At 34.5% G+C, this 19,941-nt stretch overlaps 1 protein-coding gene and 1 long non-coding RNA gene across 2 annotated transcripts in view; one reads left to right on the top strand and one right to left on the bottom strand.

The window, feature by feature from the left end:
• The window catches only part of LOC149526533 (uncharacterized), a 50,029-nt gene that overhangs the window by 429 nt on the left and 29,659 nt on the right, over positions 1 to 19,941 (bottom strand). The gene's annotated exons all lie outside the window — the stretch shown is intronic.
• Positions 114 to 2,524, top strand: LOC110426469 (leucine-rich repeat receptor protein kinase HPCA1-like). The gene is made up of 6 exons (XM_021441673.2): positions 114 to 182; positions 440 to 511; positions 645 to 782; positions 960 to 1,447; positions 1,538 to 1,690; positions 1,908 to 2,524. The coding sequence occupies exons 2-6, from the start codon at positions 441 to 443 to the stop codon at positions 1,931 to 1,933; spliced, it is 876 nt and encodes a 291-aa protein (XP_021297348.1). The 5' UTR covers positions 114 to 182; position 440; the 3' UTR covers positions 1,934 to 2,524.

Consider the following 19,941-nt stretch of genomic DNA (forward strand, 5'->3'; position numbering starts at 1 on the left):
TTTGTGTGTGTCCAAGTGAAATGCTGCTCATCATAGCTATATTATTTAGTAATCGTAAACAATTTTATTGTCTTTACTAATCTTTGTTCTCTTACATGATTGTGCAGATACTTGAGTAATAATAGGTTTGACTCATCAGACATTCCTTCGTGGTTTCCAACCTTGCCAGCCTTGACAACATTGTATTTTCCTCTTTCTCTCTCTCTCTCTCTCTCTCTCTCTCTCTCTTATTCCTTTTGCACCAACACAGGAACATGAAATTAAACTGAACATTGAAATATCATAACTGTTATAACTGTAGAACTGAAGTCCTTTTTCTACCATTTGACTTAGTCTAAGACGTCATTCTGTAATATCATAAGTACTTCTGTCTATATATCTTCTTTCTCACAGGTATTTTTATGTATATGGGAGAATAATCAATTTATTTGTGTGGCAGAATGATGGAACATACACAACTTCGAGGTCAAGTTCCTGCCAGATTCTTTGAGCTTCCAAATTTGCAGACTGTGTGAGCAAGCTTGACCTTATGTAGCACCAATTGTACTGGAAATGTGGATCCAAATAAAAAATGTCACATAGTTGTCACAATCTAGATATGATAGTTAGATTTTTGCCCCCTTTGGCTGTTGTTTTGTTGACAGGGTACTAAAAGGCAACCGACTTAATGGTACCTTGGAGATTGGGCCAAGGTTTAGCAACCAACTGAAAACCATAGATTTGCAGTACAATTCCATTACTGGTTTCAATGACAGAGGCAGAACATACAAATTTGACATAATGTAAGCAAGAATTCTTTAACATTTTTCTGGACATGTTTTTCTTTTCTATTTTGTTGAATAAGTAGGCTTGGATTCTCATACTCGTTGTAAGTTAAATTACCCGCAGATACATTTAGTTAATGTTAAAATTATTAATGTTTTAAACATCACTGAAGTTCTTTCTACCAATTTTTGCAGACTTGTGGGTAATCCAGTATGCCAGGAGACAGAAACAACAAGCACTTACTGCAAACTTCCCCCATCAAACTCATGGCCTTTGTATTCAACCCCTTCAAAGATCTGTCTGCCTGTTTCATGCAGTTCAGATCAAATTATTAGCCCCACATGTAGATGTGCACATCCATATACAGGAACACTATTGTTCAGAGGCCTTTTCTTCTCAGACTTTGAAAAGTCAGCTCCATATGAATTTCTAGAGCAATCTTTGATGCAGTTCTTCCAGTCCCATCAACTTCCTGTGGCTTCTGTTTCACTAAATGATCCAAGAAAGGATTCATTTGAATATCTTCTATTAGACCTTAGTGTGTTTCCAGATGGCCAAGACAGTTTCAATAGAACTGGAATTTCTATGATTGCATTTGGATTTAGCAACCAGACTTTCAAGCCTCCTAAACAGCTCTTTGGACCTTATGTTTTTATTGGTGACGAATATGAGCACTTTTCTGGTAATGCTTATAGAGTAGACGCAAATGAATTTGTAAATTTCTCTATTTATTTAGATTCATCTTTTTCTATGCATGTTTGTTTTCATCCAGATGAACCTGCCAACACAAAAAAATCTAGCATTGCCATCAAAATAGGAGCAGCGGTTGGTGCTTCAGTGCTGTTTTTACTATTAGTGCTCTCTGGGATTTATGCTTATCGTCATAAGAGAGCAGAAAAAGCAACCAAAGAGAGCAATCCTTTTGGTATGACAAGGATTATTAACTACCATTATTAACATCATTCTTAACAACAACCATTATTAACATCTTTCTTATAATTATGCACTACAATTATTGACTATTAATATTAATGATTATGCATTGCATTTATTGTCAGCTAATAATAATGGTTAGTCGATAATGTGTTGACAGATTTTTGAATAATCATGGTTAAATACTGTAAATGTGGTTCTTGTGATAGGGAGAGGACGCGTTGCAAACAAGTAAAAGGGTTCGTCGGAGGCAACAGAGAGGAAGATTGAAGTAGTTCTTGAAGTATTGAGTGTAGTGACAGATGGAAAAGAACAAGAAGAGAATTAGAGAAATAATTTAGAGAAAGAAGCTCTCTAAAGGAGAATGTGTTAGCTTTAGAAGAGTAGAGCCCTTCTAAATGAATTGTGAGGCTCTAGATATAGTGCTAAAAGTAGCAGTCACTCAACAATAAGCTTTAATGTGTCTAATGAATGACATTATTATGAAGAGCTTTAATGTGAATAATCGTTACTGTAATTAAGTGTAATAAAACTTGTTCTTGAGCAAAAGATAACAGAGAAGTATACGTGAAAAGGTACAAGATAAGAAGTTGTACGTAAATACGTACAAGAAAAGAAGCTATACATGAATGGGTACAAGAGAAGAAGGTTTATGTGAATATGAATATGAGAACCACGATAGGAGGATGAAACACTTGTACTTCATGAAAAGGTTAAGAGAAAGATCTTTTAATGATCTCTATAACTTAGCTACCAAGTCAAATTCTTTGGAATATCTCAAGATCAAAATAATTAAGTTACTTTCACTGTCATCCATGCGAATGGGTTATTTTGTACGAAGTAACTGCTCTACTTGTATTAGTTGTTCCATATGGAGTAGTATTTCACTTATTTTAGTTGTTCTACGTGAAGTAACACTTTACTTGTTCTAATTGTTGTGTGAAGTAACACTTCACATGTTTTAGTTGTTTAGTGTGAAGTAGTGCTTCACTCATTTTGATTGTTCTCTGTACAATATTATGTTGTAAAATAATTCTTTAAAAAGTAGATATTAATCAAAATCAAGTATCTACATTTTACCTTTTGTATAAGAATTTTTTTCTTTAAAAATAATTCTTATGTATTAATTTAGGGAAAGTTTTATTTTGTGTTATAATGTATTGTACAGTAACACTTCGGGTAATAATACCTTTTAGATAGTAACACCGTAGTCAATAATGCTTCAGGTAGTAACATGTTACTATCTTGTGTAATATTTGATTGCTCATATAACAATATATTTTTCATAAAATAAGATTCTTAAGATATAAAGTGTAAAATGACAATTAATCTTTTTTTAAAAAAACCTGGATTTTATGTGGCCTATAAATATAAAGTTACTATGAACAATATTCTTCAATTGGATTTCAAAGTAAAACAAAAATTCAGAACAAAAGGTCTGCTATTTTGGGAATCTTTTTGAGCAAGTAAATCTTTGTTATATAATTTCTTGCTTTCTCTCTTTTTGTATTTTTATTGTTTTTTAAATAAATTGAATTTCTTTTGTTTATTGCCCCTTGCATTAAAACAATTTTTTTATTAAAATATTAGAGAAAAAATTTTTATTTTCATGCATGAGTTTTTAGATTTAAAGAGTTTTCTTTTTTTATGTATAAATGTATACATATGTTCAAGGAAACAAACAAATTGTTTGACTTTAGATATGATTATTAGACAAGTAAAGCTAGATATATTATCCACTTATTAGATATACTTAGAATCTCTATGGAATTGAATTATTATAATAGGGTTTTAGATCATGACTTATGAATAAATCTTAATTCTGTAAAGCAGTCTAAAGATTTTTTTTTAAAATTATATTTATCTCATGAATATCTTAAACAAAACAAATATTAGAGTTGCAGAGGACATTTAAGTATATCTCTTATGTTGTTTGCTCACTGAACAAGTTGTGATGATTTTTTTTATTTAATTGATGTTTTTTCTAACATTGAAGCTTAGGTTCTCTTTTGTTTTTTTTAATATATACAATTGAGCTTTTGAAATTTTGAAGCTTTGTTTTAGAGCTCTAGAGCTCACAGTACAAGTAAAAGTGTGAAAGAGGACTTTAGAAACAGTGCTTTTGTTTTAGACTTATGACAAGTCATAGTTTTTTTTATTTATTTTACTTGGCTTTTGTTCTGAAGCTTGTGGCTTTTGTGGCACCTTTTATAATTTTGTTTTGGAGCTTTATTTTGGACCTCGCGGCATGCAGCGAGCTATTTCTTTTGAAGTTTGCAGCATTATTTCTATTAGAGCTCGCAAAATATACCGTGAGCTATTTTTTTGGAGCTCGCGACATATATGCAGTGAGTTTTTTTTTTTAACTATAATTTTTAATTATTTTATTATTATGTTATTTTTATTTGAAGCTGTAGATTTTTTTTAAGTTTTACATATTTATTATATATATTTTTGTATTGCATATGTATAACATTTTTATTATATATATTATTAAAAATAATAATATCAAAATCTATAATTTTGATAAGTTTTATTGTTTTACTTCGTTATTGTTGTGATTTTTCATGCTTAATAAATAAGTAAATAAAAAAATAATTACATATGTATACTGATATTTTTTTCCATGATCATATTTGTAGGCTTCTTTTTTTTATCTTTTTTTATGCCTAGGACACGCTTCCCTTCAAAGACTCATTATGGTGAGCTTGGAATGGCTGCAACAAGAAAAAAGATCACTGCACATTAAAGGAAGAGTAATGACTCCGAAGTAATTCCTCCAAGAAAATTAGAGTAAGAAAAAGTGATGAAGTTCCTTTTGTCCTTGAAAACTGGGACGATGAAATGATTAGAGAAAGAGCCGAAGATTGTTTTTAGGAGGAAGTTCATGCCAAGCAAGTTGATGAACATCCCTCTAAGCATGTTGGATATGATTAGAATCGTTTATGCATAGAAACACCTCCTCATAAAAGAAGTGGTATTCCAGGATTATCCATTTTGAAGTTCAGGTTTGAGCGTGGTGAGTTTTCACTTTCTACTACTAAGCTAGGCTTCAGTTCTCAATTTGGTCATGGCTAGGATGAATGGGTAAATAAGTTATTGAAGAATCCTACTTATCTTAAACTTCTCTCATTTGCTAGAATACTTAATGTTGTACGTGTCACTTCTAAGCTCAATATTCGTAAAGAGAAAGGGATGGATGTATGGCATGTTATTCTTACTTGATGGAATATTTTTTCTTACACTATGATTAAAGCATGGGGGGAATTTACTTTCACTTGGAAAATGTGTGTGTTCTCTTAGAACTTCTTTATATAGGGAAGCATAATTTTCACTCTATCAAGCTTTCTAAAGAAGAGGTATGTATTCGAGACTTTTTCGTTGATCTACTTAAGTGTCTGAGTAAAACTTTGAAGGTTGCACGATTCTCCAATAGGATAGAGATTTTTTTATAAAAAATTTGAATACCAAGGGGATTGAGATTGGTTCTCTTAAGTATCCAAACCATAAGCATGAGCTAGTGGCTTTAATAATCTTTTGGTTGGCATGACACATACTCCTAGAGTGTCTAGATGATGGTATCTTTTCGGTAGTTGTTTCCTTTAGCAATAAAAATTGTGAAGGGAGTATGTTTTCCTCTTGCCCCATTGTATTTAAGATCTTTATATAAGAGGCTAGACTTATACCAACTCAAAACTGTTGAGTCAACTGAGCGTTACAAAGTTTTGACTAATATGGATGCTTCCTTCATTCAGATGTGTTTTTGGGAAAGGTTTGGTACTTGCACTTTTGTGCCTAATGCACATCCTTTTGCATATTTTTCTGTGAATAACCCTCTATCCAGGAACAACTATAGAGCTTAGGCATGGCATGATCAACTACCAAGGGGTAATGTTCTTGAAGTGATGGATGTGACAAAAAAAATTCAATCCCAAACCTTATGTGTAGCCTATAAATGGATGTGGTGATCTTAAAATTTATTATGACCACCATCCTCTACAACTTGAAAGAATGAGCTCACAAGATATTAACTTTTGTATATGGGTTCATAGTTCTTAACTCCCTTCTATGATTGAGAGTTATAGTTCTGGTGGAGATAGAGACTTTCATTTTGTCGAGATGTATTCTCCTTATAGAGTGCCACGTCAATTTGGATTTGACCAACCAGCTCTACCTAACTTTTCTTCATCTATCAGTTTTTCTTCTTGCATTTTTTCATTTCTCATGGCAGGACTTTAACTTTGTTTAGATAAACTTCAAATTTGTACTATCTCAACTTTTGATAGAGTTAGTATCCACACTTCTGGATGGTTTGCTTATTAGAGGGAGTGTATTGAAGAATGGAGATCTTTTATTGTGCCTTTGACTAATCCTAGAGCTTGTCTCCACACTCTTCATATAAGTAACACTGATGTACCCTTACGCTTGATTTCTCTCAAAAAGAAAGGAAATTCAAATGAAGAAGAAGATGATGCTCTTCACACTCTTACTCATCAAACAAAACATGAGCATCGAAAAGTAAGTTCATCCTTTACTTCTTTTTCTACTTTTTTTTTCTTAAATTCATTTATGCATTATATATATATATATATATTCTTTTGTAGGAAGAAAAACTGCGAGAGTAGAACTTAACTCGGTTGAAGAGAAAGAGACTTTTGAAGCTAGGACTAAAAAAGAATCATATGACTCTAAACATAATGATGAAACATATGACGAGTCTATTGGTGTTGTTAAAGCTGAAGTTGAGGGTGTTGTTACTTCATTTACAATGCCAAAGGTATTGACATACCTTTTTAATGATTCCATTGATTTGGATGCTCTATTCCCCTCTCACATTTAAAGTTCCAATATAAATAAGGTAAGAACAATATTAAAAATGTTTCTTCAGTTGATGTTGTTTCATTTTTTTTTGAAACTAAGATTATTCTTGCTCCATAGGCTACTCAAGATGAGGTTGTTCCTCTGGCTACTCAAAATAAGGATGTTCCTAACAATGAAGTTATTTTTGCTATTAAGGTTGCTCTAGATGTTGGAATTGATACTGGGGCTACTCCTAGTGTTGCATCGGTAATGTCAGAGCTACTCCTAATATTGAGATTGTTCATGATGTTGGAGTTGTTACTGATGATGCTAGAGTTATTCTAATTAATTTTCATGCTTTTCCTCCCTAATGCTAGCACACAAAGATGTCAATAGTGTTTTTGGTACTAAAGTAGCATGTACTGAACAAAGTGATGCAAAAGTCGACTTCCATGGTTTTCAAATTTCATCAGAGTACATGCAATACTTAAAGCATATTTTCAGTATAGAGGAGGAATTTTGGAGTACCTCTTTTTTGAAGAACATGGATGTCATTTGTTTAATGATGGAAGTATTGGGTAAAGCTTTAGCCATTTCCATGCTCCATTAATGAGTGTTGTACCTAAGGAATTGCAACAGATGTTACGGGATTTTGATGATGCATGTAATGTTAGAGTCAAACTTGAATGCCTCAATGATTGTAGATTTCTAGCCAAAGCTTTTCTCAACAAGTCTTCCTTGGAAAAAGAGTTAAAAGACATTGCAACAAAGATAACTTCACTGAGAAAGCGTAAAGCTAAAGTGCAAGAACAATTAGATATTTTTGCCAATATTAAGAATAGTAACTCTTTTTTATGGAGCATGTAGTTGGCTAAACTTTTGTTTCTCCTTTACTTTTTTGAAAGCTTATTGAGCTAGTACTTTGCAATTAATATATTGTATCTCTTTTTCTTTTTGCAAAAATAATAATAATAATAATATTATTATTATTATACACTTGTTGCGTACTTATTCATATTTCACATTGTATGTGGCCAAAGGGTACTCTTAACTTTACATCAAGGAGGTTAACTCTAACCTAACGTGAAGGAAATTAATTCTACCCCTTAAATAAGTAAGCGTAAAAGTTGTGATCAATTTGTGAGTAATAAGCTAGAGCCAAGAAATGAGCAATAAAGCTTGTGGTAATAGTGTCACAAATTACTCTCCTTCGCCTAAGTATGAGATAGTCCGTGCAGTGTTTGAGTGGATGCTTCCACGCAAGCCAGTCGATACTCGGTTATATTTGATCAAATATCAATAATAACAACAATCAGATTAAGAGAATGTGCATCAAAATTATAAGGCATACCGAATGCCATATATGCAACCACTGAGCCATGAAAAAGAAAAAATATTTTATTAATATGAAGATAATTATAAAGGGACCAAAACACGTCATTGTCGGGCCATAAGGGTAGCCTTAAATGATTCGCTACAAACATAACTTTACCAGTGAGGTAGCCTAATAATTCGTAGACTGGTTACCCCCTATAAAGAGTTTACGAGATTTTACACGTGTTTTACTAGTAGCCATTACAACATTTGAGATGAGAACATTCTTTTCCTAAAGGTTTTCCCCCTAAAGACTTAACAAGTATTTTTAGAGATGTCACCACGAGCCATTACACATTTCCCTTACAAGTACAAAAGACTCAACCAATTTCTTAGACAACTCTACCTTATCATAGTTTGATACAAGGTTGGCTCATGACAAATAGCATAACAACATTATAGCCAAATTATAAGTGATAAAGCTAGCGGCTTGAATATAAAAGATAAATTATGGTCAAAGAATGAGTGATAAAGCTTGTAACTAATACAAAAAATCCTTGCAACCAAAATATGAGTGGTGAACTAAGAGTGATGAACTATAGTCAAAGCATGAGCGATAAAGCTTGCGACCAATAGTATAATATAATTACAATCAAAATATAAACTAGCAGTTGAATGTGATTTTTTTTTAATGTCAAATTGCAATTCATAAAGCAGTGAACAGTCAAAGTTATAGAAACATCATACATGAGCAAGAAGCTAGTTGTTCTGAACCATATTTTTCTTAATCAGTAATTCTCTTGCTTACATCTTCTTGTGAAATATTCTACGCAAGTCTCTACATACAAGAAATGAATGACCAATTGTTCTATGATAGTCATAATATATTGGGTTGGATTGTTCTTCTACTATTGGTGGTCATGTAACATGGGGCAAGTTCACCTGTCCATCCCTAATCCATTCATGAATAAACACTTTCACTCCATCTAGTGGAACTAAGAATAGTGGAAAAGAATCATTCTCCTCATATGGTCTTCTCTTTAAATCATTTTTTCTAGGATGTAAATTTGATTGTAATGGACCTATTCTTTCTCGACCTCTTCCTTGAATGGCATTCATTGTTGAGGTATTCCTTCTATCGAAGCAAGTAATGCCTTTTTGTCTAACAACCGTATTATTGGTTCTTCGCGTAGTTTTTATCAAGGTAGTAAAGGTTGGAAGAGAAATTCTCCAAGTGTAGCCTATACTCATTGAACATCCTTTGAATGTAAACCTTCGCTAATTTCTTTTTATCATGAGACTCTTGTATGTTCAACACCTTTTCTTTAAAGCATTGGATGTACTCCATAAAGTCTTCTCTAGAGTTTGGTTATTCTCTTTCTAGATTAACGAGAGTAACCTTTTCTCGAGTAGAGAAGACCTTCTCCCTAAACATCCTACACATTTGACTTCAAGATTTAATAGAACTAGGGGTAGGATTAACATACCATGTACAAGCCTTTACAGTGAAATAATTAGAGAATTCCTTCACCTTCAAGTCATTATCTAATCCTGCTACTCCGAGTGTTTTAACAAACTTCATAACATGATCTTGTCCATCACCAGTCTTACCATTGAATTGCTTAAATTTAGGAATATTGTAATCCTTAGGATATGGCTTAACTATTGTACTTGCTAAGTTAGGAAATTTAAGATCAAATTTGAAAAAGTTGAATCTCTTGTTCTTTTAATCTATTAACTTTTAGAGCTTTTCCATTGTCACAAAGCCTTGAGTAATGATTGGTAGGATTATTGAAGTAAAGGTAGTTGCTGGCTTAACTACCACAGAAGAGTTGATCAAATTGGGATATTTAACACCTATCACATCAATTGCATTTTCTCCATTTCTTTCATTCATGTTTATGTTTATAGCTAAGGGAGTGGATCCATCTAGTGCATCCACATCACCGTTAAAGTGTACATGTTGAGCTTGAGAAGTAATGGCAATAGAGAATGCAAGTTGAGATATGGTCTCCAACATCCACCTATTGTTGTCTTCCAATGTTTAGATTTTCTCTTAAAAAACTTTAATGATTTTCATTAGCTCTTAGATGTAAGTGGGAAGAGGAGCATCTTGGTTGCCAGAGGAACTGTCCATCACTTCTAGTAACACAAAGTTATGGTAGTAAGGGTTTTACTTAATGCAATCACTCCACCCTAGTGGAGTCATCAAAATGTAAAAAAGGTTCTTGTGATAGGGAGAGGATGCATTACAAACAAGTAAAAAGGTGCACTGAAGGCAATGGAGCGGAAGATTGGAGTAGTTTCTAAAGTATTGAGTGTAGTGGTTGGCGGAAGAGAACAATAAGAGAATTACGAAATAGAAGAGAATTAGAGAGATAATTTAGATAAAAAAGCTCTTTAGAGGAGAATGTGTTAGCTTCGAAGGGGGAAAAGCCCTTTTCAATAAATTGTGAGGCTCTATATATATTGCTAAAAGTGCTAGTTACTCAAGAATAGGCTTTAATGCGCCTAATGAATGACATTATTATGAACAACTTTAATGTGAGTAACTATCACTGTAATTGGGTGTAATAAGACTTGTTTTCGAGTAAAGATAATAGAGAATAGGTATACATGAAATTGTATAAGATAAGAAGCTGTATGTGAACAAGTACAAGAGAATAAGCTTTACATGAATAGGTACAAGAGAAGGTGTATGTGAACAAGTATACGAGAACCTTGGTAGGAAGGTGAAATAGTTATATTTCAAGAAAAGGTTAAGAGAAAGACCTTTTAACTATCTCCATATCTGAGCCATTACGCCAAGCTCTCCGGAACATCTCAATATGAAAGTAACCCATGAACCCTGCCACTCATTCTAGGTTGCTTTCATTGTCATTTGTGTGAAGTGGTTATTTTGTGCGAAGTAACTACTCTACTTGTATTAGTTGTTCCATATGGAGTAATGTTCCACTTATTCTAATTGTTCTGCGTGAAGTAGCGCTTCGCTTGTTTTAATTGTTTTACGTGAAGTAGCATTTCACTTGTTTTAATTGTTTTACGTGAAGTAGCATTTCACTTGTTTTAATTGTTTTATGTGAAGTAGTGCTTCACTTATTTTGGTTGTTCTCTATACAATATTATACCGTAAAATAATTCTTTAAAGAATAGATATTAACCAAAATCAAGTATATACAAATCCAAGACTATTGTCAGCCCTCGAGCACAGTCAAGTGGCATAGGTAATTCAGTTGCGTAACTTTGATTCCACCTCTTGGCTCACACCACCGCTTATGCAACCTCCGATGCCATCTTAGTCCTCAAGACCATTGATGTCCACTTTGACGTCCACACCGATGGCTACTCCATTTAATCTAGAGGAAACACCGCCAACTCCAACTATAGTCGCAGGTGCATCGAACTCTATATTGCAATCTAGGGGCTAAAAGCCTAGTGTAGGCTTGCCCACTCATACCAATGTAGATCAATGAATCTTTTTGCATCTTGTCTGAAAGAAGTAATTTCCAATTATTAGCTTATTTTATTATATATAGCAATTTCATTAATGTGTTTTAATAAAGATGTATTGATTTTGTAAAACTTTTGCGGAGACTAGAGTGACTCCAACCATCACGAGAATAATCAAGAGTCGCTTCAATGGGCCTTATCCTACATGGATCTTTATTCCTACCGTGGTGAAAGATGCCATGTGGTGTAAATTTGAGGTTCCATATTGTTATTGTATATTTATCTAGATTTGTTTTAACAATACTAATATAAATATTTATTTTTAATGTAGGGGTCTATTACGTTGGTTATTATTGATGTTTCAACGGTCCACAACATATGGGAGAAGATTTGTAAGGATTGGTTAAAAAATCTATTAGCAAATGATCACGACAAAGCCAAAAGGGATGCACACTCTTGTCACAATATCCTTTTGATCAAGGGGAAGATGCGCCCTTAGATCACTGTAAAAGTTTGGCACCAACTAGTCAATAGGTCAGGGTGAGTGGCAGTATCGATCTAAAAAGGCCCAACAAAGCTACTTGACAGAGAATGAGGGTAGCATAGCAAAGCACATAAGGGTTCTTCACCTCTTGCATTACATTAAAAGAAAACGGTACATGTTCTTAACTCGTTTTAGGATAATGCAGTTATTGTTGTTATTGTTATGCTGTTGACAATTGTGAAGCCACACATATTTTTGACGATGGGTTTGTTTTTCTTGTGGATGTGTTATGTGTTGTTAATGTTTTACAATTTGAAAACATGTTGTCATTGTGCTGTTGAAGATTACAGAAACATGCATATTGGTGATGATGCATTATTTTTTCTTATTGTGATTGCAGTTTGAGATACTACAAAGACCAACGACATTTTTAAAGGTTTTTGAGTACACTCATAAGTGACAAAAAGGTAACGAAAAGTTTGTGGACAAGAAGTCAAAGATTGGTAGTGTAAGTAATAAAAATGAGTCAGTTTATTTTCATTATATTATTGTATATGTGTATATGTTACTTAACAATTTAACTAAGGTGAAAAGTTTTTTTAGCCTTAAAATATAAGGTGTTTTTGAAAATAACACTTCAGATAATTTTAACTGTTTTAAGCTAAGAGAAGAGATTTGGGACAAAAATGCTCTTAATGAGATATTGTCATTGACGTGCACTTTCATACACGCACATATTAAGAAAAATAAATCTATACTGAATTTGTTTCCTCTAATTTGTACAAAATATCCATTTTTTTAGAAGCTTTTGCAAAACAAAATCATGTTACTGGAAATGGTTTTTTAGATATTTTGGATATGGCGTTTCCGATAATATGAGAAGGGTGATATTAAACTGAACGAGGAACCGGTTGTGATGAATCCAAAGCTTTGCGAATGATGTGAAACTAGAAATCCCTGATATGGTGGTGAAACAAAAAGAGGAAGATGTGAATCTAAAGCACAAGTGGTCATGCTACAGCAGGCCATATGTGACATGGCTATGTCATGGCAGGGTTTAGAGTTTGTGAAAGGCCATGGTGGAATGTGTGACATGGCATGGTGGGAGTGTGTGACACGTCATGATGAGAATATGTGACACTGTTGTGACACGACAGGGTTTAGAGTTTGTGACATGCCATCGTGACAATGTGTGACACACCATGGTATGAATATGTGACACACTATGGTGAGAATATGTGAGACGGCATGGTGAGCATATGTGACACGGTTGTGACACAACAAGGTTTAGAGTTTGTGACACATCATGGAGGGAGTTTGTGACATGGAAAGGCGAGAATGTGTGAGATGACATGATGAGAATATGTGACATGACTGTGACACAGCAGGGTTCAGATTTTGTGACAAGCTATGGTGGGAATGTGTGACACAGTAGGGTTTAAAATTTGTGACACGCCATGAAGGGAGTTTATGATACCACAAGGTGAGAATGTGTGAGACCACATGGTGAGAATATGTGACACAGTTATGACATGACAGGGTTCAGAGTTTGTGACATGTCATGATGGGAATGTGTGACATGGCATGGTGAGAATCTGTGACACGACATGTTGAAATCATGTGAGAAGGCATGGTGAGAATCTATGACACGGCATGGTTTGAATATGTGACACGTCGTGGTTTGAAATAGAAAAAAATGCTGACAAATAACAAGGAAACCGTTTGAACTTCAACTGAATGAATAATTATAAGACCATCACATTTTATTATATTTTCAGAATTCACAAAAGAAACTAAGAGAGTTTGATTCATTCCTTATTCCTAAACGAACCAGAGTGTTTGACTGCATTCTTTGCCAACTTAACGATATCACAACAATAAAGTCAGTTATCAACGAAGAGGTCAGTCAATCTCAAATTAAAACTTTCTTTTGTTAGTTCATTTTTTACTAAGTTGCTGTGATATGTCTGTGCTTTTGCATTTTTTTTATTTTAACTGTTTTCTTCTTGGATTTATGGTTTTTGGGTAAATTGGGGAGAAAGAGAGAACTACAACATTCTTTTGCTAACAGGGTTTATGGTTGTACTAAAGTTTTGAAGGGGGTTTGCATTTGGATATTGTGTAACTCGAACTACAACATTTGATCTGGCGTGTAGTGGGTTAACTAGGTTTTAGGGTCTTTAGCTTTTTTTCTTGAGTTTTTAGCTTGTCACCACATTGAGTATTTTAGGACAATTTATGTAATGAGTTAGTAATTATAGTGATTGGTGTGTCACGACATGGCATGGTTGACATGTCACCACATTAGGTATTTTAGAGCAGTTCGTGTAACGAGTCAGTAATTATAGTCATTGGCATGTCACGATACGACATGGTTAACATGTCACCACATGGCTCAGCATTGGCACGTAACAACATTTGACTTGGTATGGTTAACGTGTAACATCATTTGACTTGGTATGCATAGCGAGTAACAACATTTTACTTAATATGCATAGTGTGTAACAACATTTATTTCTTTTTTCAATATACCGTGTTGCACATTATGGGTTAACTTAGATGTGTATATGTTATGTTTTGCAAATGCAGTTCAAAGAGTATTATGATCTTGACAATTTGATTGTTGTACCGAGGGAGAAGTGGGCATTCAAGGTCTCCATTAACACCCACTGTAAGTGGTCACAACTGTATTTCATCAACAAGACTCTCCAAGAGAAAGAAGAGTACGATGCAGTCAAGTGTGTGTGCTTTGGAATGTTGCTGGACATATATCCACAAGGCTATGCGCTAGTCTCCTACAAAACATCATGATTTGTTGAATCACTGAGACAGAGTCAATGGACCATGAGTTATGGTTTGCCTTTGGCAAGACCTAGGTGTGTATATCAAAGTAGAAGTTCTACCTTATCACTAGACTCAAGTTTGACCTAATGCTTGATGTGTTCATATGACCATACGAGGTTGTTCTTGACGGAATTCATGAGAGATCCGAACACAAGGAGCAAAGCACTAAGCTGCAGGCATTGCTTGATACGTTTCGAGGAGGTAACTTTTAGTGACCAATAGATGTTACCAAGATGGCACTCGTTTTGATCGCGAATAACATTTTATTTGGTCAAGACTACAGTAGAGGAGTGACGCCTTGGCTTTTGTCATTGGTGGAGGACATCGATGCTTGGAATGTTTTCCCTTAGGGTCACTATGTTTGAAGGCTGACCAAGGACTACCTATTGAAGGGGTTTGAAGTGCCTATCTCAAACTTACAGAAGAATAATCATTTATGCTACGACATATACAGATTTGCGTGGGTGATATAGGTACTGTTACGTAATATTTTTCAATTTCTTTTTGACATAATAATTTATGGTTGCACTCGTTTATCGTTTACAGTCTGATAATGGTTACATTTGACTTCCAGTTTTGGGCAATGCAGGCTATTCTTGCCTTCTAAAAAATAGTTGCTCCCTCTACTCTGAAGGACAATTTCTACCCATGTATGTGCAAATGACAATGCAATTAGAAGCTGAAAGACTTCTATAAGGCGGTTGAGAAGTTAGAGTCATCTGAGCATGTGAGTGAATAACTATTAATTTGTGTTGTGAATTTGTATAATAATTATCATAAAATTTATTAGAATACCTATTTTGTAGTTATGGGCACTTGAAACTTTAGAGTGGACTCTGGATGAAGCCATACAAGAGTATTTTGTGGACATCCATGTCTCCTTATCTGAAGGGCACTAGTACATGCCAATAGGGCACATGGAGGATCAAGCGGAATGGGGTTTAGGTGAGAGGGAAAAGAGGAGAAGCCTGAAAGAGAAAAAAGCCACTGATCCCATTAAGTGGAGTTGCACTGTTGCTTCTGGAGACAATGAGCTGTCAGGTCTTGAGTTGATAGAGGAAGGGGACGACCGTGGCAATGTTGGTGAACAACCAGTAAGGATAGTTCTAACGGTTTGTGTTCAACAATTCCATATATGTTTATCGAATAACATAGTAATATCTATGTTAGTAGTTAACCTATGTGACAACAACTTTTCAACCACCAACCGGTCATGCTCAGTCGCACAGTGCTAATGAGCCATCGATAAGAATGGTTATAACAGTTTGTATTCAACATTTCCATATATGTTTATTGAATAACACAGTAATTTTTGTTATTGCAATTCATGGAGGTGATGATAGCTCTTCAACCACCAACCGGTCCTGCTCAACTACATAATTCTAATGAGCATCGGTAAGAATGGTTCTAACGATTTGTGTTCAACATTTCCACATATATTTATCGAATAACATAGTAATTTCTATTATTCCAATTCACAGAGGTGATGACAACTTCTCAACCACCAATCTGTCTTGCTCAGTCACATAGTGCTAACGAGCCGTCAATAAGAACAGTTCGAACAGTTTGTGTTCACCATTTTCACATATAATTATTGAATAACACAATAATATCTATTATTGCAATTGACCCATTCGACGAGAGTCAATGACGGTGTAGTCACCAAACATCAACTGCGATGGATCATGCGCAAGTATAAAAAAACACATGTTGGAGCTAAAGGCTCCAATTCAGCCATTGACTCTTGCAATGTAAATGTTTGAGGATCATATTTTTGGTCAAATTCTAGATGGACTAAAATTACAAGTGCGATATTCTATCTTCACTCATATATTGGGGGTTTACATTCATCGGGTGTAGTCTTATTTTCTATTTTCAGTTTATGGTTTATGGTATTTTATGAGTTAATGGATTTTTTCATTTGTCTTGTTATGTAAGGAAGTACTTCATCTCACCATGATATCTAACGGAGAGAATGTAACTCATGCCAATGACACTCTTGATGATACTGTGGCAAGAGATGTGACCCTTCAATCAGTTGATGCTAAAAGAAACCATGTTCCTCTAGATAATGCGGTTGACAATGCATTTGCGAGAGGGGAAGGGGACCTTCACACAATTAAGGCTAAAGGAGACCATGTTCCTCATGTCGATGCGGTAGTCAAGGCAGTTGCCAAAAGGGATGGGAACCTTACATTAGTTCAGGCTGAAGGAAACCATGTTCCTTAAGCCGATGTAGTAGCTAAGGCAGCTTCAGGAGGGGATGGGCACCTTACATCAGTACAGGCTAAAAGGGACCATGTTCCTCAAAGTACTCCCAAAGGTAGTGCGTCACGGTTGTCGTCACTAGAGTTGTTTGATGTCGATCATCGTGAAGCACTTATTTTAGACCCAATTGAACAAGCATGGGTCAAAATGGCTAGCAAATACATGGCATACGTTGACCCGTTAGTGAGCCAACGGGATTTGAAGAACTTAATGGTGGAAGCATACGAAGCTTTCAAGATAGAAGAGTGTGCAAGGTAAGCTCATAAATAACATTGCAAATATTGTTTTTGAATGGAATATTAATCCACCAAGCCTTTTGAAATCCATTATGTTACATGTGCAAGTGTAATGTCAAGATCTTAAGGGATCAAAGGGCTGACTTTTTCACATCATTAGAGGATCCCCAAGAGGAAACAACAAGTGAACAAATTGATGCATGCCTCAGCATACTATGTAAGCGAATGATAAGGTCGAAGTCCAAGTTGTACACCATTCATGGATGTGTGGTTAATACGATATTCTTCATAAGTTTATTTGCACATTTTTCAACTATGAAAATATTAAAGTTTTGGATTGCATGAAGTGTAAGTTGATGTATACATATTTCACAAGACACCATCCCTATGCTCAACACCATATATCCAACTGAAGTTACATGGTCCACTATGAAATTTCCAAATAAGTTACAGGATTATGTGAAGGGTGTTAGGTTGATATACAAGAAAAAAAAAGGGAAAATGTCGATTTCATCCTCGTGCCTTGCAATTTTGTTGGGCATTGAGTGGTTGTGAAGATCAACTTGGTCAGGTGGACAATCAAGGTGGTGGACTCTGCAAGAACTTCGGCTACTATGGATAACAAAGTGTGTGTGACTCATATGACATCCCTTATGATGATGATACCCATCATTTGCCACCAATCTGGTTATTTCAACAAAATGTGCCACAAGACAGGAGATTCCATGCCGATGCCATTGGAAATTCATTTGCCATGAGCATTAGTGCATCGTCAGAATGATAGTGTTAACTGCAGTATGTTTACCATAGGGTACATTGATGATATTTTGCAATCAAAATTGATCAGAGTTAAGCAAAATAGGATTGCTAATATGCATCGCCAATACGCTCTCAAAATTTTTAGCAACAGTTGTGAGATTGAACCCTAAACCCTACGCCATGAGCATTTTGGGAGTTGAATATAGATTTTTCTAGATACAATTAATTTTAATATTTATACATTTTATACAGTAATTTTTCAATTCAAACATAATGCCTATAATGATTAAAAGCTGATGTAAATTAAATTAATAGTTTGTTTTGCCTTCAACTTGTGGGTTTAGTACTGATGACAAGTCATAACAATTCGTAAATGACATATAACAAGTTGCAAAACTCCAATCAACATGATTCTTAGACCATTAGAAAGCTAAAAGGAAAGGCTATAACTTTCATGTTTATCACTTTGCTAGTTCTGATCCATGCATGATCAAAATCGCATTAAAAGTACCTTGACTACTGTAACTCTGCACTAGGTAGCTTGAAGGAATAAAGCATGGAAACAGCAAGCCTAGTGCTACAACGTTGTCCCCTTTAGCACAAACCCCTTACTAAATAGAAGCTCTAACATTGCAATGTCGAGCTCTTAACATTGCAATGCTGTCTAGCACTGCCAACACTGCCTTGTGCAATAAGCTTCGCATTGCCCATAATGTTGCAATGACTAAGCATGTCACCACAAGATGTCATGACATCTAACAAGTGAAGCATCGTATGTCACCCCATAATGCTGTAACAGCTCAACGTGTCACCATAAGATGTCATTGACATCTAACAAGTGGAGTGTGGCATGTCACCCCATAATACTACAATGACTCAATGTGTCCCCACAAGATGTCATCGACATCTAACAAATGGACCATGGTGTGCCACCCCATAATACCATACTACAATGACTTAGCATGTCACCACAAGATGTCATTGACATTTAACAAGTGGAGCATGGTGTGTCACCCTATAATACTGCAACAACTCTATGTGTTACCACAAGATGTCATCAACATCTAACAAGTAGAGTGTGGCATGTCACTCCATAATACTGCAACCACTTAGCGTGTCACCATAAGATGTTATCGAAATGGTTACAAGTGGAGCGTGCACCAATATAATATGACTTAATAGAATGTTATTCGTTATTATTGCTGTCAGTTAAAATTCTACTACGCAAGTATACATATCGAATAGATAGTATATAAGCAAGCAGAATATCGATCCTAAAAAAAATTGATTTAAAATTTTATCAGGTACTAAAATTATAACAATTTAATCTTATCCAAACAATCAATATCGAATAATTAAATTAACTAGCTGAAAAAACTTAACCAAAATTTAAACTAAGAAAAATCAAAATAATAATAACTTGAGTAAATATAAAATCAAACAAGCTTAGAATTACAATATCCCTCACACTTCATCTAAATCTTACCTCTTTTCTTTAACTTATTTCAATGGGTTGAATTGCTAACCTAGAGGCCTAATTTATTTATAAAGTTCTCTCGACTTATCTTATAAAAGTATCTATTTTAACCAAAACACTATATCCCTATGTGAATTCAAATTAAAATAGATTCATTAAGTTTAGGCTCTAATCTGACTACATATGACCTATAGGTATATCCCTATCCTATACGCAAATCAATTAGTATGATCATATGCTATCTCAATTTTAGTCTACACTAAACTCCCTTTCCTAAGTTTGTTTAGGTTCCTAAATCAATTTAATTGATGGCCAAGTAATTAAAAGTGTTAAGAACAAATAGGAATAAACAATTCAAATCCTATTAAAGATAAACACGAGAGAGATAAAAATTTAGGCTACATGTGAGTTCAATTGCCATCCTAGTAAAAGAAAATTAGCTACTCATGATCGAAAAGACAAATAACATTATAATAATTTCAACCATTAAGAGTAACAAGAAAAATAAAAGCCAAGGAAGACAATAAAACAAATATTTGCCACCTTGCTCTCCAAGTTTCAGCCTCAACTTCTATCTTCTTGAATCTTCAAAAGTTGTCTACCTTAATGTT

This window comes from Theobroma umbraticum, unplaced genomic scaffold (genome assembly GCF_002168275.2).
Source record: "Theobroma umbraticum cultivar Fairchild unplaced genomic scaffold, ASM216827v3 scaffold_55.0, whole genome shotgun sequence".
Classification (NCBI taxonomy): Eukaryota; Viridiplantae; Streptophyta; class Magnoliopsida; order Malvales; family Malvaceae; genus Theobroma; species Theobroma umbraticum.